Below are 27,631 nucleotides of genomic sequence, written 5' to 3' on the forward strand. Positions count from 1 at the left end.
AACAATAAATATCTATACACAGAATTTAAAGAAAGTATTGAGTTCTTCTGTCCAAATAAAATGTTAGCCGAGCAGATGTGGCGTGCATATGTAGGTTTTTTTTAGAATAGACAGACGCTTCAACTCGTCTTATAACTTATTTGTTGAGGGTTAATATTATCTTATTAATTGCACAGGGTAACATTTGCCATAGCAGATCGGAGAATGAAAATAACGATATAATAAACTGCAGAAGTGTCCATGGATAGATCCCAGAATTAATCTCGCTTGTAAACTGTAATTTGAGCACAATGTGTTGCGAACAGAGAACTAGCTAAAAGAAGAAATGAATACTACACAATTTTAAATTCCGCTTGGAACATTTGACGCAAATATCAACGACGGTAGAGATGTGTTTATAGCCGTAAATTATACTGAATGTGAAATAATTTGAATGAAGATAAGACATGTTAAAGATTAATCCAGCATGATTATTAGGCGTTTTTATAGGGCATCTTCCTCATGAGCTGAAAAGGCGAAACATGTCAGAAAATTTCTGTAGGAAGAAGCGTGCGAATGTTATGCTTTTGTTGTAAAGAGCTACTGTAAATAATTAATTTCTTTCAAGGGCTCTATATACTGTATTACGTTTACAAATATGATCGAAGCGTGAATAGAGCAGTAAACTCACTAAGTTTGCATTTTACACTCTACAAAATATATGATGAGTACCCCTCTGGTCACACGACACACCTCCAAACGGTACCCAAATTCATTCCATGGATTATGTAGCAATACGTTGTCAGTGGCATTGATGCTTTCTCTGAGCTGTACTAGCTTGTTGGCAGTAAGAAGGGGGAGGAGGGATGTTCGTAAACACGATCTCTAATATACCGCAAAAGGAAAAAGACCTAAGGCGTAAGGTCACACGAGGAAGGGGGGGGGGGGGGGGGAACAGAGGCACTTCGTCATCATCATTAAATGTTTTCGCCGTTGCTGAATGGAATGTCGACAGTGAAAATTCGTGCCGGTCTGGGACTCGATTTCCCACTTTCCGCTAGCGCCCGCCTTACTATCTGGCTACCCGAGCACGGCTCATGGACAGACCTAAGGTTTCATAGGTCATCAAGCACGTGTCTACAACCTGTAGTGATCATGTATATTGTCGTACAGGTGACACATTTTACTTGAAAGTCGCTTGCCCGGTATCGGCGGATAAGTACGATATTACATTGCCTGCATTATTCTGAATTACGATGCGAAGTTGCTTCTACGTGGATGCAAGTAGGTGTTACGTCTTAAAAAACGTAAAACTTCCGGAGCCAGTAGTCATTTGTGGGAACAACAACAACAACTGCAACATACCAAGGTAAGACGTACCCTTCACAGTCTTTTCGCAAAGGAACGAAACATCCACACAGCTTCGGAGAATTTCGTCCATGCGCCGCAGTTTCACAAGGATTCTCAGTGCCACACAAACTCTCACACTGTGGCGATTAACCTTTCCAGATAAAGGGAGGTGGAGGTCAAATGTTCATCCTGCAGTGTAATGAAAAACTGAAGGCGCTAGTCGTAGTATTCCGGTTTTAAATGTTGCAAGAGCTACAGACGCTACGGTTTGAAATGTAATCGCTGTCGCAAGTTCTTTGAGACAGTTTCTGCAATAATGAGATTTTCACTCTGCAGCGGAGTGTAGGCTGATATGAAACTTCCTGGCAGATTAAAACTGTGTGCCGCGCCGAGACTAGAACTCGGGACCTTTGCCTTTCGCGGGCAAGTGCTCTGCCAGGAAGTTTCATATCAGCATACATTCCACTGCAGAGTGAAAGTCTCGGTCCAGCACACAGTTTTAATCTGCCAGGAAGTTTCAGTTTCTGCAATGTTTCAGGTTAACAGCTCGCTCCGGCAACTGATTTTTTTGGGGACGGGCGGTGTTGTGGAGGGCGGGGGAGAACTGCATACGAAAATTTCCCTCGCCCTCTCCAAGGCACTGTTGCATTTGGCTCACTATGTCGACCGATTCCTCTCCGATTACAGAGACAACCTGCCCCTAAATTATCGATATCAACGCAAAGTTCTCTGTTTACTTGGTAGTTCTTTTCCTCACTTTCTTCTGAATTCCCGCAACCCTGGTGTAAGCGCATATTCCAGCACACAAGCTCTTTCCTTGCGTAACAACCATTTTGTAAAAGCACTGCACTCGTAACGTCCACTGAGGGGTGGGGGATGGGGGAGGGGGCGGGACGGGAGATTACGACTCTGTTCACGCATCAATCACATTTGTACATGTGATGCTTCGGAAAATAAAGAACTCTGAAAACGAATGACTCGTTTATGCCAGCTCTCTATAAATACAGGGATCACAAAAAAGACTGGAAAGTTGCGAGGTCACACCAGTACTCAATTACAGATGTAGGAATTTACAGATGTAGGAATAGTATGACGAATTACAGATCTATATCACTGACATCGATTTTCAGTATGATTTTGGTACATACATTAAGTTCTAACATGGTGAATTACGCACAGTCAGCAAGATTCAGAAAAAATTGTTCTTGTGGAACACAGCTAGATCTTCATTCTCACGAAATAATAAGTGCTGTCGACGTGGTATCTCAAATTGATTCTTTATTTCTAAATTTCAAAAGGATTTTGATAACATCTCTTGAAAACGACTTCTAATCAAACTGCGTACCTATGGAATATCGTCTCAGTTGTGCCACTGCATTCGGGGTTTCTTGCTGGAAAGGTCAAAATTCGTAGTAATTGACGGAAAAGCATCGAGTCAAGTGAACTGATGTCTGGCGTTCCGCAAGGAAGTGTTCCTTATGTATAAAAACGGATTAGGAGACAATCTGAGCAACCCGCTTAGTTTCTTTGCATCTGATGCTATAATTTACCGTCTAGTAATGTCGTCAGAATATAAAAACCAATTGCAAAATTGTTTAGACATATCTGTATGTAGCTACAAGTAGCAATTGACCCTAAGTGATTGAAAAAGTAAAGTCTATCACATGAGTACTGAAAGAAATTAGTTAAACTTCGCTTCCACAATAAATTACACAAACCTAAAGACTGTCGCTTCAACCAAATAACTATTAACTATCATTACGAACAGCTTAAATAGGAACGATAACACAGATAATGTTGTGAGGAAGGCAAACCAAGGACTGCGCTTCATTGGCAGAAAATTCAGAAAATGCAACAGGGCTACTAAGGAGATTACCTACACTGCTCTTGTCTGGTCTCTGCTACAGTGCTGCTGTGCAGTATGGGATCCTCACCATTTAGGATTGATGGAGGATATGGAAAAGCCGGCCGGAGTGGCCGAGCGGTTCTAGGCGTTACGGTCCCAGGTTCGAATCCTGTGATGTGTGTGATGTCCTTAGGTTACTTAGGTTTAAGTAGTTCTAAGTTCTAGGGGACTGATGACCCCAGAAGTTAGGTCCCATAGTGCTCAGAGCCATTTTTTGGTATGGAAAAAGTACGAAGAAGGGCAGCTCGTTTTGTATTATCACAAAATAAGGGAGAAAGTATAACGTATACTATATATGAATTGTGGTGGCGTTTTTCTTTGCGACAAGTTGCTCGAAATTTTAGTCTCCAACGTTCTCCTCCGATTTCAGTGTTCTCTTAACGCACGCTCTGTTGGAACGGTGGAGAAACAGCATGAAAGTAGTTCCATGAACCCTTTGCCAAGCACTTAGGTGTGAATTAATGAGTAGTCATGTATATGTAGGTATAGCTGTAGCAACAATCTGTCGTTGGCCACCGGACGAATTAAGCTTGATTCGAACACATGCGCCGGCGGCGGTGGGCGAGCGGTTCTAGGCGCTTCAGTTTAGTGCCGCGCGGCTGCTACGGTCGCAGGTTCGAATCCTGCCTCGGGCATGGATGTGTGTGATGTCCTTAGGTTAGTTAGGTTTAAGTAGTTCTAGGTTCTAGGGGACTGATGACGTCAGATGTTAAATCCCATAGTGCTCAGATCCATTGGAACCATTTTCGAACACTTGCACATGCCTACTACGGGCCTACATCACTAACATGAATTTGGCGTAATATTTTGAACACGTTTTATGCTCGCGTATTATGATCCTACTGGGTACCGAAAATATCTTCTCTCCAGATCAACTACCATCGCGTGGGAGGCAAATCGCTACGTTCGTCCACTAGACTCAGGATGTAGATACCGATGACCAGGTTGACACCAACTCCCTCCACTGTCGAAAGCCTTTCGGTATACTACCACAGTGTCACCTAACGAGGAGAAAATAAGTGTACAGAACAGTAGACTGGCTTGTGACTGGGCTGAAGAGTTCCCAGCACGTGGAGCACAGCAGTTAGTTCTTTGTTCTCGTTGCGGTTTTCAATCTGAAGACTTGTTCGATGTAGCTTTCCAAGCTCTCATACCCTGTGCAAGCCTCTTCCTCTTAGAATAACTAATGCAACCTACATCCTTTTTAATCTGGTTACTGTGTCCATCTCTTAATATACCTCCACAAATTTAACCTCCCACACTTCCGTCCTATACAAATTGGTGCTCTCTCGACGTCTCAAAATGTGTCCTATCGATCCCTTCGTCTGGTCAGGTTGTGCCACAAAATTCCTTTCTCTCCAGTCCTACTCAGTACCTCTTCATTAGCTACGTGATATACCCATCTAATCTCCAGCGTTCTTCAGTAGCACCATATTTCATAAGCTTCTATTTTCTTCTTGTCTAAATTATTAATAGTCCATCTTTCACTTCCATTCATGGCCACACTCCATAAAAATACTTTCAGAAAAGACTTTCTGACACTTCAATCTGTATTCTATGTCAACAAATTTGTTTTCTTCAGAAATGTTTTTCTTAATATTGCCACTCCACGTTTTACATCCTCTCTAATTCGGCCATTATCTGTTATTTTCCCTCCCAAATACCAAAACGTATCTACCTCATTAAGTGTCTCGTTTATAATCTAATTGCCTTAGCATCACATCATCTCATTCGACTACATTCCCGTTATCGTTGTTGTGCTTTTGTTGGTTTTCATTCTATATCCTCGTTTCAAGACAATGTCCATTCGTCCAACTGCTCATCCAAGACCTTTGCTGTCTCTGTCAGAATTACAATGTCATCGGCAAAGTCAAGGTTTTTATTTCTTCTCCCTGAACTTTAATTCCTATTCCAAACCTTTCTTTGGTTTCCTTCACTGCTTGCTCAGTGTACAGGTTGAATAACATCGGTGATAGGCGACAACCTTGTCTCACTGCCTTCTCCACCACTGCTTCCCTTACATGCCCCTCGAGTCTTTTAACTGCCTTCATGTTTCTGTACAAGATGTAAATAGAATTTCGTTTCCTGCATTTTATCCATGCTACCTTCTGAATTTGAAAGAGAGTATTCCAGTTACCGTTGTAAAAAGCTTTCTCTAAGTCTACAAATGATATAAACGTAGGTTTGCCTTTCCTTAACCTATCCTCGAAAATAAGTTGTAGGGTCAGTATCGCTTCACGTGTTTCTGCATTTCTCCGGAATCTAAAATGATCTTCCCAAAGGTCGACTTCTACTGGTTTTGCCATTCTTCCGTAAAGTATTCGTGTTATTATTTTCCAACAATGACTTATTAAACTGATAGTTCGGTAATATTCACACCAGTCAGCACCTGCTTTCCTTGGAAGCATTAGTATTGAAGTCTGAGGTATTTTCCTCCTCTCATACATCTCGCACACCAGATGAAAATGTCATGGCTGGTTGTGACGGAATGTTGTCTACTCCTGGGGCCTTGTTTCGACTTCGTCTTTTAGTCTCTGTTGGATCTCCCATCTCATCTTCGTCTACGTCTACGTCCTTTTCCATTGATATAACATTGTATTCAAGTAAATCTCCATTTTATAGACCCTCTGAATATTCCTTCTGCCTTTCAGCTTTTTCATCTTTTCTTAAGACTGGTTTCCGACCTGAGCTACATACAGCTGCTTCTCCTTTCCCCAAAGGCCTCTTTAATTTTCCCGTAGGCGGTATCTACCTTTCCCCTATTGAAACATGCTGCAAAATCCCTACATTTTTCCGCTAGCCATTCTCGCTTAGCAATTGTGCACTTCCTGCCGTCACCACTTTTAGACATTTGTATTTCGTTTCGCCTGCTTCGTTTAATGTATTTTTATACGTTCTCCTTTCATTAGTTGAATTAAATATCTCCTGTATTAACCAAGGATTTATACTATGTCTCATATTTTTACTTGTCTGATCCTCTGCTGCCTTCACTATTTCTTTTCTTAATGTTGCCGTCTTCTATTGTATTCCTTTCCGCTGTTCTTGTCAATCGTCTGCTATGCTCTCTCTGAAACTCTCAACAACTTCTTGTTCTTTCAACTTATGCAGGTACCATCTCCTTAATTTTCTACTTTTTTACAGTTAGTTTGGTTTTAATCTACAGTTCAGAACAAATAAATTGTGTTCTCAGTGCACATCTACCGCTGGAAATGTCTCACAACTTAAAATCTGGTTCCGAAATCTTTGTCTTAGAATTACATAATCAATCTCAAAACCTTGTGTATCTCCAGGTCCTTTCCAAGTGCATAACCCTCTTTCATGATTCTTAAACCAACTGTTACCCATGACTGAACTGTGCTCTGTGCAAAACACTAGCCGGTAGTTTCCTCTGTCATTCCTTTCCCCAGTAGACGTTCACCTACTATTTTTCTTTCTCTTCCTTTTCGTACTATAGAACTCTAGTCCCCCCTCACTATTAAAATTTCGTCTCTCTTAACGATCTAAATAATCTCTTTTATCTCTTCATACATTTCTTCCATGTCTTCACCATGTGTAGAGCTACAGTGGTGGGTATGGACTTCGTATCTATCCTGGCTACAAACTGCGTTTACGATGATTTTTGTAGTAGCTTACCTGTATTCCTATTTTCTTATTCATTATTAATCCTATTCCTGCATTACCCCTAATTGATTTTGTATTTATAACCCTGTGTTCACCTAACCTGAAGTCCTGTTCCTTTTGCCATCGAACTTCACTAATTTAATCTATCCATTTCCCATTCTAAATTTTCTAAGAGAAATCTTCACACATGTAACGTACACGAGCAGAGTGTTCATAACTGCTACTGTCCACGATATACAGGGTGAGTCACCTAACATTACCGCTGGATATATTTCGTAAACCACATCAAATATTGACGAATCGATTCCACAGACCGAACGTGACGAGAGGGGCTAGTGTAATTGGTTAATACGAACCATAAAAAAATGCACGGAAGTATGTTTATTAACACAAACCTACGTTTTTTAAATGGAACCCCGTTAGTTTTGTTAGCACATCTGAACATATAAACAAATACGTAATGAGTGCCGTTTGTTGCATTGTAAAATGTTAATTACATCCGGAGATATTGTAACCTAAAGTTGATGCTTGAGTACAACTCCTCCGCTGTTCGATCGTGTGTATCGGAGGGCACCGAATTACGTAGGGATCCAAAGGGAACGGTGATGGACCTTAGGTACAGAAGAGACTGGAACAGCACATTACGTCTGTGGTGTCACCGCCAGACACCACACTTGCTAGGTGGTAGCTTAAATCGGCCGCGGTCCATTTAGTACATGTCGGACCCGCGTGTCGCCACTGGGTGATCGCAGACCGAGCGCCACCACAAGGCAGGTCTCGAGATACGGACGAGCACTCGCCCCAGTTGTACGGACGACATTGCTAGCGACAATACGGACGAAGCCTTCCTCTCATTTGCCGAGAGACAGTTAGAATAGCCTTCTGCTAAGTCCATGGCTACGACCTAGCAAGGCGCCATTAGTCTTACCTAGTTTGAGAGTTATCGTATAAAAGGCCTCAAGAAGAACGTTCTAAACCAACCAAGAATAAAGTTAAGCATATTCCAAAGCTACGTATTTTCTTTATAGCAGTCATAACGTATCCTGTTCCAGAATTCACGCCAGTCGGCGTGTGTGTACGCGTGCCTTTCTTTCGGCTCCCTTCTCAGAGTGGCGTAACTAGCTTGTTACGCCACAACAACGTCCACATGCTAACACCTTTTTATTGGTCTTTTTCACTGACGCACATGTACATTACCATGAGGGGTGAGTGGTTTCCTTTTTCGAGTTTGGAGTGGAATAGAGTGTGTCGCGACATGTCAGGCCAATAGATGTTCAATGTGGTGGCCATCATTTGCTGCACACAATTGCAATCTCTGGCGTAATGAATGACGTACACGCCGCAGTACATCTGGTGTAATGTCGCCGCAGGCTGCCACAATACGTTGTTTCATATCCTCTGGGGTTGTAGGCACATCACGGTACACATTCTCCTTTAACGTACCCCACAGAAAGAGCTCCAGAGGTGTAAGATCAGGAGAACGGGCTGGCCAATTTATGCGTCCTCCACGTCCTATGAAACGCCCGTCGAACATCCTGTCAAGGGTCAGCCTAGTGTTAATTGCGGAATGTGCAGGTGCACCATCATGCTGATACCACATATGTCGACGCGTTTCCAGTGGGACATTTTCGAGCAACGTTGGCAGATCATTCTGTAGAAACGCGATGTATGTTGCAGCTGTTTGGGCCCCCACAATGAAGTGAGGACCAATGAGGTGGTCGCCAAAGATTCCGCATCATACATTTACAGTCCACGGTCGCTGTCGCTCTACCTGTCTGAGCCAGCGAGGATTGTCCACGAACCAGTAATGCATGTTCCGTAGATTCACTGCCCCGTGGTTTGTGAAACCCGCTTCATCGGTAAACAAGTTCTCTGTTAATGCCCATTGACAGAATTGCACTCGATGATTAAAGTCATCACCACGTAATTGCTGACGTAGCGACCGATGAAACGGGTGAAAGCGGTGACGATGCAGTATGCGCATGACACTACTTTGACTCAGTCCACCGGCTATCGCAATGTCCCATGTACTCGTGTGTGGCTTCATGGCAACAGCAGCTTACACACCAACTGCACCCGCTTCTCCTGTGACGGGCCTGTTACGGACCCGTTTGCGTGCTACGACCATACCTGTTGCATACAGTTGGCGGTAGATGTTTCGCAATGTGCGGCACGTTGGATGTTCTCTGTCCGGGTACCGTTCTGCATACAGCCTGCAGGCTTCATCTGCATTTCGTCGACACTCGCCATAGGTGAGTATCATCTCCGCCGTTTCAGAGTTCGAATACACCGTGGTCACAGTTCCTACAACACTACACTATCACAGACGTCTGGTAACACGGTGTACTACAGTTGGTCTGCCTGCGGAGATGAATGCAGAATAACAATAGCAGCAAGCGCTACATGCGGACACTGCGACAGCTAGACCAAACCACAACAGTGCACTGCAGCCACACTCGTAAACACGGTCGTCATCGTAAACATGTCCCTGCAGATGCTGCTCGCCGACTGTGGCCCGTGTTTGTTACAACACGCAACTGAACGTCGGACGTTTCAAGCGTCAACTTTAGGTTACAATATCTCCGGATGTAATTAACATTTTACAATGCAACAAACGGCACTGATTACGTATTTGTTTATATGTTCATATGTGCTAACAAAACTAACGTGGTTCCATTTAAAAAAACGTAGGTTTGTGTTAACAAACATACTTGCGTGCATTTTTGTATGGTTTGTATTAAACAATTACACTAGCCCCTCTCCTCACGTTCGGTCTGTGGAATCGGTTCGTCAGTATTTGATGTGGTTTACGAAATATATCCAGCGGTAACGTTAGGTGACTCACCCTGTATATGTAAATGACCCATGAATCACATTGTATATAATTGAGCCAATGGAGAAAGTAGGAAACATTAGACGGTATTTTCGGACGATGAAGATGTATCCAGAGAATTGTAGCGAAAGGCAGGAAGATCTATAGATAATCGTCACTTGGAGCAAGACTGCCAACTGTGTATAGTTATGCGGGGACAATCATTATTGTTTGATTAGACAATTGCCGAACAATCATCTAAAACAAACACGTTAGTACCTGAAATTTTGTTACGGAAACATTTGAAATGAAACCATATTGTATACATATGGCGTTCTTTCTAAGAGTCGCCAGGCGCATTTTCTGTGACGTTTCGGCAGATATTTGCAGTTTCGTTTTTTCGGTGTCGGTCTACAGTCAAATACTGGTCATGGCGTGCCTCATGCGTCGGTTTGTATCCCGTTACAAACAAAACTATTGTTGAAGCGGAATTTTATACGACCACGCTATAGAATGGTTTGAAATTAGAGTGATATTCGTTTTTTGATATAAGTTAACAGGGACAGTAAATCCAGAAAAACCACCAGCAGCCATTGAGCAGCGCTACTGCATGGTGTAGCATTTAGCGTCGGCTAGAGCTTTGCTTTTGGTACTGCAGTTCCTATCTCTGTGTTTCACTGGCCCTAGTAAAACAAATCGATAAAACAAATGTCGCACTAGGCTAATTTGGGGCCACGCTGTCCTCTTTAAAAATCATTATCTTCATAATGGCAAAGAAGCAGACGCTTTACGTCCACAATAGAAGTCGCATGAACGACGTGATGAGCAGTATGTGTTTGGGCCGACTCCCACACAATTTGCAGTAACAAAATTTCAGTAATCTGCTGAAACACTGAAGAAAGTCATTTGTTGGCTCTTAGGAGGGATACCCATATATATATTTATGACACAAAACATCATGGCCACCTAGTTAACAGCTTGTTTGACCGTCTTTGGAAAGAAATACATCACTGATTCTGCGTACCAGGGAGCCGACAGTTTTTTGGTAGGGTCGTGGAGGTATTCGGCATTAGACGTTTACGCACAGCTCATGTAAATTATGTAAATAACTCGTGGATGATTTGGGTATGCAGTATGCGATAGCAACCGTAGCGGTTCCATAGGATTTACTGCAGGCGAACAGATAGCAACCTGTAGGGGTTCCATAGAATTTACATCAGACGAATGAAGCCAACAACGTGAGTTCACTGCAACTCTTCTGAAACCTCTGTAGCAACGTTCTGGCTTCGAGACGCGGACAATTATACTGATGAAAGATGACATTGCACTCGGTGAAGACCTTAACCATAAAGGAATGCAGGAAGTTCTCCGGTGTCAGAGTGTCTTCGATTATTACCACAGGTCCCATGAAAACGCAGGAGAATGTCTCCCACAATACTGCTTCCGCCAGCCTGTGTCCCTGCCGCTCTTCGCGTTTCGAGTCACCGTTTATCCCGATGAAGGGGTTTGTGGAGACGACCAGCGACGTAGTGTAGTAAAAATGTGATTCAGCCGACACGTTTCCATTGATCGATCGTCGAATCCGACGGCCCCGTGCCCATTGAAGTCGTAATTGACGATGTCGTTGAGTCAACATGTAAACACGTGGGGCTGCTCTTCTGTGGAGCTCAGTGTTCAACAATGCACGATGAAAGGTGTGCACCGAAACACTTGTGCGTGCATAAGCATTGTGTTCCTTTTGCAGAGATGCCACAAATCACCTTACATTACAGAGCAGAGAAGCCTCCAAACCCCAAGATCTGTGAGTGGACGTCAACCATTTAGCGCCTTCCACCTCCTTCCATAGGCGCTCACGACAATAGCACGTGAACAGTCGACCAGCTTCACCGTTATCGAGGTACTCGATCACGGGCTCTGAATAGTAATAATAATAATAATAATAATAATAATATGATCTTTGTCAAAGTGCCTTATCTCAATGTATTTCCAGTTGTGCAGCCCTTATCTTCACTAAGGTGTTCAGCCCGTCCGCATCTGCTCCACTTACATAATTTCGTCGCCGCATCACATGCCCGCATCTTCAGTATTCGACACCCACGGTTGCGGTGAGCAGTGACCATAATTTTCTCGCTTATCTATGTATATACACGGTGTTCATAATCAATGTTCCAGTTACAAACGATTTAGAAAGAGAACCACTGCAGAGAACGACGTCAAATTTGATCAGTATGTTAGTGACGTGGGAAAACGTGTTGGAACAAACACTGTCGAAAATTTTACGAAATATCTTCCAGTGTAAACGCCAGAATAAGGACATCAACTGAAGAGTGGCACTCAGCTGTTCCTCAGTGTCCGTCTGCGTCACCCAACATGATTGTCTCCATGTACGCTACTGGCCACTAAAATTGCTACTCCAAGAAGAAATGCAGATGATAAACGGGTATTCATTGGACAAATATATTATACTAGAACTGACATGTGATTACATTTTCACGCAATATGGGTGCATAGATCCTCAGAAATCAGTACCCAGAACAACCACCTCTGGCTGTAGTAACGACCTTGATACGCCTGGGAATTGAGTCAAACAGAGCTTGGAAGGCGTGTACAGGTACAGCTGCCCATGCAGCTTCAACACGATACCACAGTTCATCAAGAGTAGTGAATGGCGTATTGTGACTTGCCAGTTGCTCGGCCACCATTGACGAGACGTTTTCAATTGGAGAGAGATCTGGAGAATGTGCTGGCCAGAGGAGCAGCCAGAAAGGCCTGTGCAGAACCTGAAACATGCGGTCGTGCATTATCCTGCTGAAATGTAGGGTTTCGCAGGTATCGAGTGAAGGGTAGAGCTACGGGTCGTAACACATCTGAAATGTAACGTCCACTGTTCAAAGTGCCGTCAGTGTGAACAAGAGGCGACCGAGACGTGTAACCGATGGCACCCTATACCATCACGTTGGGTGATACGCCAGTAAGACGATGACGAATACACGCTTCCAATGTGCGTTCACCGTGATGTCACCAAACACGGATGCGACCATCAAGATGCTAAAAACAGAACCTGGATTCATCGAAAAAAATGACCTTTTGCCATTCGTGAATCAAGGTTCGTCGTTGAGTACACCATCGTAGGCGCCCTGTCTGTGATGCAACGTCAAGGGTAACCGCAGCCATGGTCTCCGAGCTGATAGTCCATGCTGCTGCAAACGTCGTCGAACTGTTCGTGCAGGTGGTTGTTGTCTTGCAAACGTCCCCATCTGTTGACTCAGGGATCGAGACGTGGCTGCACGATCCGTTACAGTCATCCGGATAAGATGCCAATCATCTCGACTGCTAGAGATACGAGGCCGTTAGGATCCAGCACGGCGTTCCGTATTACCCTCCTGAACCCACCGATTCCATATTCCGCTTAAAGTCATTGGATATCGACCAACGCGAGCAGCAACGTCGCGATACGATAAACCGCAATTGCAACAGGATACAATCCGACCTCTATCAAAGTCGGAAATGTGATGATACGCATTTCCCCTCTTTACACGAGGCGTCACAACAACGTTTCACCAGGCAACGCCGGTCAACTGCTGTTTGAGTATGGGAAGTCGGTTGGAAGCTTTCCTCATGTCAGCACGTTGTAGGTGTCACCACGGGTGCCAACCTTGTGTGAATGCTCTGAGAAGGTAATCATTTACGTATCACAGCATCTTCTTCCTGTCGGTTAAATTTCTCGTCTGTAGCACGTGGTGTAGCAATTTTAATGGCCAGTAGTGTAAGACCGCGCCCTGCAGGTAAAGCTATTTCACAAGAACAGTGACTGCGCACTAGTAACCCCGCACGAGATCGGGACAGTAATGGCTATAAAAACAGGGATTGGTCCGATGTCTCCCTAACGGTCTGCAGAAAATGGTTACAAAATTCGAAAAGACGGATTCTTTTGAAGTGCAGTCAGGCAAAGGGGGGAAAGCAGTTGAACTGACGAATGTCGAAAAAGTGGTCACAGCAGTGCACAAAGGTTCGAGCGGTTGTGCACAAACATGCAGTGCATGGAGAATTCCCAAATGTTGGCCATGCCTGCGAGAAACACTGCATAAAATCCTACGAAACGTCCTGCATTGCTGTTCATACAAAACCACCCGTCCATGCTGAGGAGTTGCTTGCAGCTGACCTGTCAGCAAGATAAACGTTCGCTACGGAATCTCTTGCTCGAATGGTAGCAGACAATGAATGTTTACTGAACAATCGCCCATTTCCATGGGCAATGAAAGCCCTCATGCACATCAGTCGATACCGTTGTGCAAAGGTGACGGTGTTGTTCGGTTGAAGGCACCGTTTATCATTGGGCCGTTTTTTCTCAATCAGTCCTGTGGTTCCTATTTCCTGTACCGTCACTGCTAAGCGCTATGAGAGTCGTTAGGGCACCAACGTCAGTTCCAGCTCTTAAAAAGCGAGGACGTGCGACTAGGATAATTTTTATACAAGATGCCGCTCCTTAGCACATTGCTCAGCCAATCAAGTGGGTGCTTCAGAGGCGTTTCGGAAATGCTAGAATTGTCAGCCATCCGTCCAGATCACATGATCTTAACTCGAGTCTGATGATGATAAGAAACCATTGTAATTTTCTTTTTTATGCAGTTTTCTGCGGCAGGAAAATTAAAAACCGATGCTTGCTGTTTTTGATCTCAGCACAATTAAGAATGGGTTTTTCCCATCTAATGTGGTACGGCGTTGTCATGTTGGATGGGTTTACGTAACTAACAGTGCCACAACTGTTGCTGCCGGATTTGAGTGGTCATGCACGCTGAGCAGCACGGAGGGTATGATGTGCAACTCAATCCATAGCCGTCGTACACCAACTCATCTGTCGTTTACAGCTGACATCATTTACGCTATCACGTTTACGGTACCATCTGTTAATAAACTTACAGTTAATTTTTTTCCCATGAAGTTTCCCCCTTCGTCAGTAATATAGGTGCAGTTTCAACCAAACTTATCATATGGATAGAAATATAGGAGTGCTAGGTCCCTGCCGAGAATTCTTGGGGTGGTGATAGGAGTAAGGGACGGAAGAGGGTGTCATGCAACTGCAGCTCTGGTGCACGTCACAATTTACTATTCCATTGCACAATGAGAAAGTCGATGTCACTACAGCATGGACGATACTAGACTGTATTTAGTTCACTTTTGGGTCAAATTCCATGTAATGGGAAATGTTTCAAGACATGAAAACTGGGGGATCACAATATCTTGTGAAGGCACAGCTTAAAATTTAAAGTAGTGATAGGTTTTCAGAGTGTCAAATTACACTTCCCTAAAGACACTAGGCTGATTTTGACTGTCCCAACAACATTCCAATTGAAGCTCAAATAAGCAAAGTCGCAACAACATGGAACTCATGTAGATAGAACGTCGTTAAATATAAATATTATGTGGAAAGCAATTTTTCATTATAAAATTCCTGTTACAGTCATCCAGATGTTGTAAACGATCCTTAGTAGGTACAGTTTTGATGAGGAAGGCGTTTTCAGAAATTTACTGTTGGGTGTAATACACTAATGGCCATTAAAATTGCTACACGATGGTGAAATGCAGATGATAAACGGGTATTCATTGGACAAATATATTATACTAGAATTGAATGTGATTACATTTTCACGCAATTTGGGTGCATAGATCCTGAGAAATCATACCCAGAACAACCACCTCTGGCCGTAATAACGGCCTTGATACGCCTGGGCATGGAGTCAAACAGAGCTTGGATGGCTGTGCAGGTACAGCTGCCCATGCAGCTTCAACACGATACCACAGTTGATCAAGAGTAGTGACTGGCGTATTGTGACGAGCACGTTGTTCGGTCACCGTTGACCAGACGTTTTCAATTGGTGAGAGATCTGGAGAATGAGCTGGCCAGTGGAGATGTCGAACATTTTCTGTATCCAGAAAGGCCCGTACAGGACCTGCAACATGCGGTCGTCCATTATCCTGCTGAAATGTAGGGTTTCGCAGGGATCGAATGAAGGGTAGAGCCACGGGTCGTAACACATCTTAAATGTAACGTCCACTGTTCAAAGTGCCGTCAATGCCAACAAGAGGTGACCGAAACGCGTAACCAATGGCATCCCATACCATCACGCCTGGTGATGCGCCAGTATGACGAATACACGCTTCCAATGTGCGTTCACCGCGATGTCACCAAACACGGACGCGACCATCATGATGCTATAACCAGAACCTGGTTTCACCCGAAAAAATGACGTTTTTCCATTCGTGCATCAAGGTTCGTCGTTGAGTACACCATCGCAGGCTCTCCTGCCTGTGATGCAGCGTCAAGGATAACCGCAGCCATGGTCTCCGAGCTGATAGTCCATGCTGCAAACGTCGTCGAACTGTTCGTGGAGATGGTTGTTGTCTTGCAATCTTCCCCATCTGTTAACTCAGGGATCGAGAAGTGGTTGCACGATGCGTTACAGCCATGCGGATAAGATGCCTTTCATCTCGACTGCAAGTGATACGAGGCCGTTTGGATCCAGCACGGCGTTCCGTAATACCCTCCTGAACCTACCTATTCCATATTCTACTAACAGTCATTGGCTCTCGACCAACGCGAGCAGCAATGTCGGGATACGATAAACTTCAATCGTCATAGGCTATAATCCGATCTTTATCAAAGTCTGAAACGTGATGGTACGCGCTTCTCCTCAATACAGGAGGCAACACAACAACGTTTCATCAGGCAACGCCGGTCAACTGCTATTTGTATCTGAGAAATCGGTTGGAAACTCTCCTCATGTCAGCACGTTGTAAGTGTCGCCACCGGCGCCCACCTTGTGCGAAAGTTCTGAAAAGCTAATCATTTGCATATCAGAGCATATTCTTCCTGTCGGTTAAATTTCGTGACTGTAGCACGTCATCTTCGGGGTGTAGGAATTTTAATGGCCAGTAGTGTCTGTGTGAAGATCGGATCACTTTCGAATTTTCCTTTTCACGCTTCGCAAACTGAGAAGTGGGCCTGTCGTCCCTGAAATAGTTATGACGTCATGTCCGACTATAACAACAGCTGTGAGGTATTGGTACGTTCTCAACTGAGAGGCACTTCATGGACGCACCGCAAACTCGGCTCTGAAGGGGTCGAACTTCGTCACCTTGAAGGCCTATCCGACGACGAGTACCCCACACACGGGCCCCTGTAGAGCGTACAGGTCAGAGCCAATTGTTTCCGCCTTATGTGTACCGTGAAGCGGGAGCTTTGTAAGTGATTCGATCTACAAATCTATCCTACATCCAAACGGTACATTTGCTGACGTGGATTCCTGACTAAACCTGTATCTACTAAGTGCACTCTACAACCCTAGCAGCATTAAGTAGGAATTGAGAAAGATCCTGTATAGTGGTGTTTTAGTTCAGTCATGTGCACTGTGTTTCAAACAGCTTGCCGTAGTGTTACACTGTCCACGGTTACTTCAGTGGACTTGAGTTCTGAAACTAAAGGGGGCGTCATTTCCAGTGTTCAAATTTCAAACCTAACCTGTTAATGGACCCATTAATTAATGGCTTAGATCTCCTACAGTAAGTCACATTGCTGGTACATCTACCTCTGAATGACAACTCTGTAATTCACAGTAGGTGCTTGGCTGATGCTTTATGGAAAGACTTTCAGACTATTTCTCTGGTACTCCACTCCCGTAAACCACGCGGAAGTAACGAACAATTAAATCCTTCCGTGCGAGCTCTGATTTCTCTTACTATAGTATAATTATTGTTTCTCCCATTGTAGGTCAGCGTCAACAAAATATTTTCTCTACTACAGAAACGCCTCTGTCCTACGTACGGTCATTTGCAAAGTGGATAACTAAGTGTATTGAAGTTGGCGATACAACGCCTGAACACTTACTCTAATTGGAAAAGTAAGGCAGCGTTCGCCTCAAGCCACGGCCACACTGTTCGATATTTCGGAGGAATACAAGTTGCGAGTGGAGTTTTTAATTAGAAGTTATCAAATACTGGCCTGTCCGACCCTCTTAGCATGGTGATGGGATCCCACGTGCCATTTGATATTCAAGGGTCATTGAGCAGCCTCTCAAAAATTACGATTGTGTACCCATTTCTATTCCTCAGATCACAGCGCCATCTGTGGCGAAACGAAGAAAATGCTTCAGAGAAAGGTTTTTGATTTTGCCGTACAAACGTAATCTGAAATAAAAAAACAGGGGTTCCACTGAACATTTTAAAGCTGCCCACCACCACCCACGTAAGGGGTGGGGTGTCGAGTACGGTGTCACTGAATTCTGTCTGTGAAACAAATAAATTGGAATTATAACTTTTCTTGCTCCGATGTGAAGTCTTCGAGATATTTCAATATCTTCAGATTGAATGTATACTGGTAACTGGTTTGAGCTATTAACCGTCAGACCATCAGTGTGCAGCCAAGTCTTGCAATCGTCCCCATCTGTTAACTCAGGGATCGAGAAGTGGTTGCACGATGCGTTACAGCCATGCTGTAGTATACAGAGAAGTTGCTGCATTAGAAAATTGTAGCGAAATACAGGAAGATCTGCAGCGGATAGGCACTTGGTGCTGGGAGTGGCAACTGACCCTTAACATAGACAAATGTAATGTATTGCGAATACATAGAAAGAAGGATCCTTTATTGTATGATTATATGATAGCGGAACAAACACTGGTAGCAGTTACTTCTGTAAAATATCTGGGAGTATGCGTACGGAACGATTTGAAGTGGAATGATCATATAAAACTAATTGTTGGTAAGCCGGCCGGAGTGGCCGAGCGGTTAAAGGCGCTACAGTCTGGAACCGCACGACCGCTACGGTCGCAGGTTCGAATCCTGCCTCGGGCATGGATGTGTGTGATGTCCTTAGGTTAGTTAGGTTTAATAGTTCTAAGTTCTAGGGGACTTATGACCACAGCAGTTGAGTCCCATAGTGCTCAGAGCCATTTGAGCCAATTGTTGGTAAGGCGGGTACCAGGTTGAGATTCATTGGGAGAGTGCTTAGAAAATGTAGTCCATCAACAAAGGAGGTGGCTCACAAAACACTCGTTCGACCTATACTTGAGTATTGCTCATCAGTGTGGGATCCGTACCAGGTCGGGTTGACGGAGGCGATAGAGAAGATCCAAAGAAGAGCGGCGCGTTTCGTCACAGGGTTATTTGGTAACCGTGATAGCGTTACGGAGATGTTTAATAAACTCAAGTGGCAGACTCTGCAAGAGAGGCGCTCTGCATCGCGGTGTAGCTTGCTCGCCAGGTTTCGAGAGGGTGCGTTTCTGGATGAGGTATCGAATATATTGCTTCCCCCTACTTATACTTCCCGAGGAGATCACGAATGTAAAATTAGAGAGATTAGAGCGCGCACGGAGGCTTTCAGACAGTCGTTCTTCCCCCGAACCATACGCGACTGGAACAGGAAAGGGAGGTAATGACAGTGGCACGTAAAGTGCCCTCCGCCACACACCGTTGGGTGGCTTGCGGAGTATCAATGTAGATGTAGATGTAGGTACCAACTTACTTTCAATCCATGTTGGCAGGAAACAGATGGTTTGGTGATAAATCACTGAAATTGATTACCAGTGAATAAAATTGAGAATTGCAATTTTAGACTTTTAATTACGTTCTAGTTGAAACTATAGTCGACTGTGTCAAAATTTATGACAGTAGCTTACGTCCCTCTCTCACACACTGGCGTTTTACGGCAGGAATTGGAAGTGTGGGTGCTCACCAAACAACTCCTCGCTGGTCCCGGCAGTGCCTCCAAGCTCGTCCGGTACAAATTCCCGGGACACGTGGTCGAACAACGTGTCTTTTCCAGCGCGGTGAATGAGTATCTGCGGAAATCGAAGCAAATATTCTGCCTCGGCATTCACATTCAAGCTGCCCCCTACCACTTTACATCAAAAATTTTGATGACACTATACTCTTTTCCTGTCCTATATCAAGAGCATTGTCACTGCGTGCTACTTACCCTTTTCACTAGCTTAGCAGGCATCAGGACTTTCACCACAGCAACAAGTTTGTCCACCAGCGCCGGAGCATTTACGAGATGTATTCGCTTGACGCTCCGGTTATAAATCGTCTTCACATTCACCAAAAAAAAAAAAAGAAAAGGAGAATTACATTGGTCAAGTACTTGCTCAAAATACAATATCGTAATGAGAAGTTTCGAGAAATATTTGAAAAACGAACAATTTTTGTGGATTGTACCAAAATTATTACTAGACTTAGAATTGTATTTATAGAATAGTACTTTTAAGGGAAATACAAAAATATAGACAACCATCTATTGAATTTTAGTGAATTTATTACTAGGTTTGTACATGTACCGCAGAAAATTATTTTCAAGCGGAATACACAAATATTAGCAACCAGTTACTTTAGAGTACCTAATTACAGGTTTAGGCGTATTTCAGTTAATTGTCATAACACTTCAGAGGTAGGTGTAATCTAAAACTTGCGCATTCTAATTATGTTTTGCCCCTAAGAAACCGATTTCTCCTTCATATCTTCACTTTCACTTGGTAGAGTTGAGTGATGTGGCAGGTTCTAGTATTACATTCAAGGGTTAGAGACTTTCTGATCGACCCCAACTTTTCATGAGCTGTCACGAAGCAGAAAGCATCACAGGAAGTAAATAGCATTACATGCAGTATTGTCGTATTACTAGATTGCTAATAATTGTAAGGAATAATAAGTTAGTTTGTGATAAATCTGGTTGTGATGACGTGTGAGTCTTCAAATACAAATCAGATATGGTTAATTTTTTGTTTTGCTTGTTTCGTAAAAGACAGTTGAGCGAGTAATTACTAAGAGTGAAAGAGTTCGAATACTGTTATCCTCTTCCTCAGAAACGCTAACTCCTCTTATCGACCCGTGACAGTTGCCGAGGTCGCTAATGCATAGCTTATCCGTTGACGCGAGACACGAAGGTACCCCGATTCGAAGACTTCTTAAGGAACAGAACTCAGTATATTGTGCTCGAAGGCGAGTGTTCATCAGAGACAAGGGAATCACCAGGAGTGCCTCAGGGAGGCATGATAGTACCGCTGTTATTCTCAATAGACATAAATGGTCTGGTGGACAGGGTGGGCAGTAATCTGCAGTTGTTTGCTGATGATGATGATGATGTAGCGTATGGGAAGGTCTCGAACTTGAGTAGTTGTAGAAGGATATGCCATGATCTAGACAAAATTAGTAGTTGATGTGACAAAAGGCAGCAAGTTCTAAATTTAGAAAGTTTACGTTAATGCGGATGTGTAGGAAAAATAGGCACGTAGTTTTCGTGTACAACAATAGTTGTGACCTGCATAACACAGTCTCATAGTTTAAGTATCTGGAAGCGAAGCTGCAATGCGCTATGAAATGGAAAGAGCATATGAGTATTGCGGTAGAGAATGCGAATGGTCGACTTCGATTTATTGGGAGAATTCTAGAAAAGTGTGGACCATCTGTAAAAGGGACTGCGTGCAGGAACTAGTTGATCTATTCTTGAGTACTGCTCAAGTATTTGGGATAAGAACAAGTTCAGGTTAAAGGAAGACACTGAAACAAGAATACTATTGAGAAAATTTAGAAAAGGGAATTTGAAGCTGATTCCAATACGATCCTACTGCAGCCATCGAAGGTTATGCGTAAGTCTCACGGAGATAAGATGCAAGAAATCAGGGCTCATGTGGAGGCATACAGACGGTGTTTTTCCGTCGCTCTATTTGGCAGCAGAACAAGAATGGAAATGACGAGTGGTGGCATAGGACACCCTCCGCCACGCAGCGTACAATGGCTTGCTGAGTATATATGTAGCTCTAGTTCCAAACGGTAAACTGCCCGTCGTGTGGGAGCCTTGCTGGCTCCATTGCTGCTCTCCGACATGAAAAGGCTGTGTGCCTTCACCGGGTTCCGCCCTCTCCCTACTCTCATTGTCATCATAAGACACAAACATATCTATACACACACCCATGACACTGATCTGCACTCACAACACATATACAGCGTGGTCGATTGATAGTGACAGGGCCAAATATCTCACGAAATAAGCATCAAACGAAAAAACTGCAAAGAACGAAACTTGTATAGTTTGAAGGGGAAAACCAGATGGCGCTATGGTTGGCCCGCTAGATGGCGCTGCTATAGTTCAAACGGATATCAACTGCGTTTTTTAAAATAGGAACTCTCATTTTTTATTACATATTCATGTAGTACGTAAAGAAATATGAATTTTTAGTTGGACCATTTTCTTTCGTTTTTGCTTTGTGATAGATGGCGCCGTAATAGTCACAAACGTATAATTACGTGGTATCACGTGACATTCCGCCAGTGCGGACGGTATTTGCTTAGTGGTACATTACCCGTGTTAAAATGGACCGTTTACCAATTGAGAGAAAGGTCGATATCGTGTTGATGTATGGCTGTTGTGATCAAAATGCCCAACGGGCGTGTGTTATGTATGCTGCTCGGTATCCTGAACGACATGATCCAAGTATCCGGACCGTTCGCCGGATAGTTACGTTATTTAAGGAAACAGGAAGTGTTCAGCCACATATGAAACGTCAACCGCGACCTGCAACAAATGATGATCCCCAAGTAGGTATTTTAGCTGCTGTCGCGGCTAACCAGCACATCAGTAGGAGACAAATTACACGAGAATCGGGAATCTCTAAAACGTCGGTGTTGAGAATGCAACATCAACGTCGATTGCACCCGTACCATATTTCTATGCAACAGGAATTCCATGGCGACGACTTTGAACGTCGTTTACAGCTCTGCCACTGGGCACAAGAGAAATTACGGGACGATGACAGATTTTTTGCACCCGTTCTATTTAGCGACGAAGCGTCATTCACCAACAGCGGTGACATAAACTGGCAGAATATGCACTATTGGGCAACGGAAAATCCGCGATGGCTGCGGCAAGTGGAACATCAGCAACCTTGGCGGGTTGGTATATGGTGTGGCGTTATGGGAGGAAAGATATTCAAATGGTTCAAATGGCTCTGAGGACTATGGGACTTAACAGCTATGGTCATCAGGCCCCTAGAACTTAGAACCACTTAAACCTAACTAACCTAAGGACGTCACGCAACACCCAGTCATCACGAGGCAGAGAAAATCCCTGACCCCGTCGGAAATCGAACCTGGGAACCCGGGCGTGGGAAGCGAGAACGCTACCGCACGACCACGAGCTACGGACAGGAAGAATAATTGGCCACCATTTTATCGATGGCAATCTAAATGGTGCAATGTATGCTGATTTCCTACGTATTGTTCTACCGATGTTACTACAAGATGTTTGACTGCATGACAGAATGGCGATGTACTTCCAACATAATGATTGTCCGGCACATAGCTCGCGTGTGGTTGAAGCGGTATTGAATAGCGTATTTCATGACAGGTGGATTGGTCGTCGAAGCACCATACCATGGCGCGCACGTTCACCGGATCTGACGTCCCCGGATTTCTTTCTGTGGGGAAAATTGAAGGATATTTGCTATCTTGATCCACCGACAACGCCTGACAACATGCGTCAGCGGATTGTCAATGCATGTGCGAACATTATGGAAGGCGAACTACTCGCTGTTGAGAGGAATGTCGTTCCACCTATTGACAAATGCATTGAGGCTGACGGACACCATTTTGAGCATTTATTGCATTAATGTGGTATTTACAGGGAATCATGCTATAACATCATGCGTTCTCAGAAATGATAAGTTCACAAAGGTTTATGTATCACATTGGAACAACCGAAATAAAATGTTCAAACGTACCTACGTTCTGTATTTTAATTTAAAAAGCCTACCTGTTACCACTTCCCCCCCATGGACCATGGACCTTGCCGTTAGTGGGGAGGCTTGCGTGCCTCAACAATGCAGATAGCCGTACCGTAGGTGCAACCACAACGGAGGGGTATCTGTTGAGAGGCCAGAAAAACGTGCGGTTCCTGAAGAGGGGCAGCAGCCTTTTCAGTAGTTGCAGGGGCAACAGTCTGGATGATTGACTGATCTGGCCTTGCAACACTAACCGAAACGGCCTTGCTGTGCTGGTACTGCGAACGGCTGATAGCAAGGGAAAACTACAGCCGTAATTTATCCCGAGGTCATGCAGCTTTACTGTATCATTAAATGATGATGGCATCCTCTTGGGTAAAATATTCCGGAGGTAAAATAGTCCCCCATTCGGATCTCCGGGAGGGGACTACTCAAGAGGACGTTGTTATCAGGAGAAAGAAAACTGGCGTTCTACGGATCGGAGCGTGGAATGTCAGATCCCTTAATCGGGCAGGTAGGTTAGAAAATTTAATAAGGGAAATGGATAGGTTAAAGTTAGATATAGTGGGAATTAGTGAAGTTCGGTGGTAGGAGGAACAAGACTTTTGGTCAGGTGAATACAGGGTTATAAATACAAAATCAAATAGGGGTGATGCAGGAGTAGGTTTAATAATGAATAAAAAAAATTGGAGTGCGGGTAAGCCACTACAAATAGCATAGTGAACACATTATTGTGGCCAAGATAGACACAAAGCCCACGCCGACTACAGTATTACAAGTTTGTATGCCAACTAGCTCTGCAGATGACGAAGAAATTGATGAAATGTATGATGAGATAAAAGAAATTATTCAGGTAGTGAAGGGAGACGAAAATTTAATAGTCATGGGTGACTGGAATTCAAGAGTAGGAAAAAGGAGAGAAGGAAACATAGTAGGTGAATATGGATTGGGGCTAAGAAATGAAAGAGGAAGCCGCCTGGTAGAATTTTGCGCAGAGCATAACTTAATCATAGCTAACACTTGGTTTAGGAATTATGGGAGAAGGTTGTATACATGAAAGAACCCTGGAAATAGTAAAAGGTATCAGGTAGATTATATAATGGTAAGACAGAGATTTAGGAACCAGGTATTAAATTGTAAGACATTTCCAGGGTCTCTGAACACAATCTATTGGTTATGAACTGTAGACTAAAACTGTAGAAACTGCAAAATGGTGCGAATTTAAAGAGATGGGACCTGGATAAATTGACTAAACCAGAGGTTGTACAGAGTTTCAAGGAGAGCGTAAGGGGACAATTGACAGGAATGGGGGAAATATATACAGTGGAAAGAATGGGTAGGTTTGAGGGATGAAGTAGTGAAGGCAGCAGAGGATAAAGTATGTAAAAAGACGAGGGCTGCTATAAATCCTTGGGAAATGGAAGAAATATCGAATTGATGAAAGGAGGAAATATAAAAATGCAGTAAATGAAGCAGGCAAAAAGGAATACAAAAGTCTCAAAAATGAGATCGACAGGAAGTGCAAAATGGCTAAGCAGGGATGGCTAGAGGACAAATGTAAGGATGTAGAGGCTTGACTCACCACGGGTAAGATAGATACTGCCTACAGGAAAATTAAAGAGACCTTTGGAGAAAGGAGAACCACTTGCCTGAGTATCAAGAGCTTTGATGGAAACCCAGTTCTAAGCAAAGAAGGAAAAGCAGAAAGGTGGAAGGACTATATAGACGGTCTATACAAGGGAGATGTACTTGAGGACAATATTATGGAGATGCAAGAGGATGTAGATGAAGATGAAATGGGAGATATGATACTGCGTGAAGAGTTTGACAGAGCACTGAAAGACCTGAGTCGAAACAAGGCCCCGGGAGTAGACAACATTCCATTAGAACTACTGACGGAGAGCCAGTCCTCACAAAACTCTACCATCTGGTGAGCAAGATATATGAGACAGGCGAAATACCCTCAGACTTCAAGAAGAATATAATAATTCCAATCCCAAAGAAAGCAGGTGTTGACTGATGTGAAAATTACCGAGCTATCAGTTTAATAAGTCACAGCTGCAAAATACTAACGCGAATTCTTTACAGACGAATGGAAAAACTGATAGAAGCCGACTTCGGGGAAGATCAGTTTGGATTCCGTATAAAAATTGGAACACGTGAGGCAATACTGACCTTACGACTTATCTTAGAAGAAGGATTAAAGAAATTCAAACCTATGTTACTAGCATTTGTAGACTTAGAGAAAGCTTTTGACAATATTGACTGGAATACTATCTTTCAAATTCTGAAGGTGGCAGGGGTAAAATACAGGGAGCGAAAGCCTATCTACAATTTGTACAGAGCACTGAAAGGCCTAATTCGAAACAAAACGCCGCGAATAGAGGACATTCCGTCAGAACTACTGAGATACTTTAGAGAGCTAGCCGTGACAAACTATCCTAACAGGTATGCAAGACCTACGATGTAGACGAAATACCCTCACACTTCAAGAACACTGTAAGTCGAGGGGCATGAAAGGGAAGCAGTGGTTGGGAAGGGAGTGAGACAGGTTTGTAGCCTATCCCCGATGTTATTCAATCTGTATATTGAGCAAGCAATAAAGGAAACAAAAGAAAAGTTCTGAGTAGGTATTTAAATCCATGGTGAAGAAATAAAAACTTTGAGGTTCGTCGATGACATTGTAATTCTCTCGGAGACAGCAAAGGACTTGGAAGAGCAGTTGAACGGTATGGACAGTGTCTTGAAAGGAGGGTATAAGAAAAACATCAACAAAAGCAAAACGAGGATAACGGAATGTAGTCGAATTCAGTCGGGTGATGCTGAGGGAGTTAGATTAGGAAATGATACACTTAAAGCAGTAATGGAGTTTTGCTATTTGGGGAGCAGAATAACTGATGATGGACGAAGTAGAGAGGATATAAAATGTAGACTGGCAATGGGAAGGAAAGCGTTTCTGAAGAAGAAAAATTTGTTAACATCGAGTATAGATCTATATGTCTGGAAGTCGTTTCTGAAAGTATTTGCGTGGAGTGTAGTCATGTATGGAAGTGAAACGTGGACAATAAATAGATTAGACAAGAAGAGAATAGAAACTTTCGAAATGAGGTGCTACAGAAGAATGCTGAAGATTAGATGGGTAGATAACGTAACAAATGAGGAGGTATTGAATAGAATTGGGGAGAAGAGAAGCTTGTGGCACAACTTGACTAGAAGAAGGGATCGGTTGGTAGGACATGTTCTGAGACATCGAGGGAACACCAATTTAGTGTTGGAGGGTAAAAGTCGTAGAGGGAGAACAAGAGATGAATACACTAAGCAGATTCAGAAGGATGTAGGCTGCAGTAGGTACTGGGACATGAAGAAGCTTGCACAGGATAGAATAGCATGGAGAGCTGCATCAAACCAGACTCAGGACTGAAGACCACAACAACAACAACATGTCTTTTGAACACTATTAAGGTAAATGCATTGTTTGTTCTCTATCAAAATCTTTCATTTGCTAACTATGCCTATCAGTAGTTAGTGCCTTCAGTAGTTAGAATCTTTTATTTAGCTGGCAGTACTGGCGCTCGCTGTGTTGCAGTAGTTTGAGTAACGAAGATTTTTGTGAGTTAAGTGATTCATGAAAGGTATAGGTTATCGTTAGTCTGGGCCATTCTTTCGTAGGGATTATTGAAAGTCAGATTGCGTTGCGCTAAAAATATTGTGTGTCAGTTTAGTGATGATCAGAGTAACTAAAGAGAAAACTGAGTACGTTCAGGTTTGCTCAGCTGTTTGAAAATCAAATAAGTAAGAGGTTTATCAGCACAATCATTCATAAATTTTTCTGAGGGGAGGTTGCAGCACAAGAGAAACTAAGGGACGATGACAGATTTTTTTGCACGCGTTCTATTTAGCGACGAAGCGTCATTCACGAACAGCAGTAACGTATACCGGCATAATATGCACTATTGGGCAACAGAAAATCCACGATTGCTGCGACAAGTGGAACATCAGCGACCTTGGTGGGTTAATGCATGGTGGAGCATTATGGGAGGAAGGACAATTGGACCCCATTTTATCGATGGCAATCTAAATGGTGCAATGTATGCTGATTTCCTACGTAATGTTCTACCGATGTTACTACAAGATGTTTCACTGCATGACAGAATGGCGATGTACTTCCAACATGATGGATGTCCGACATATATCTCGCG

At 43.5% G+C, this 27,631-nt stretch overlaps 1 protein-coding gene across 1 annotated transcript in view; it reads right to left on the reverse strand.

The window, feature by feature from the left end:
• LOC124796048 overlaps positions 1-27,631 on the reverse strand; it is a 76,653-nt gene that overhangs the window by 4,431 nt on the left and 44,591 nt on the right. Inside the window, exon 4 of the mRNA XM_047260134.1 lies at positions 19,397-19,502. Within this exon, the coding sequence (XP_047116090.1) occupies positions 19,397-19,502 (106 nt within the window). The remainder of the gene's footprint in view (positions 1-19,396; positions 19,503-27,631) is intronic.

This window comes from Schistocerca piceifrons, chromosome 4 (genome assembly GCF_021461385.2).
Source record: "Schistocerca piceifrons isolate TAMUIC-IGC-003096 chromosome 4, iqSchPice1.1, whole genome shotgun sequence".
Taxonomy (NCBI): Eukaryota; Metazoa; Arthropoda; class Insecta; order Orthoptera; family Acrididae; genus Schistocerca; species Schistocerca piceifrons.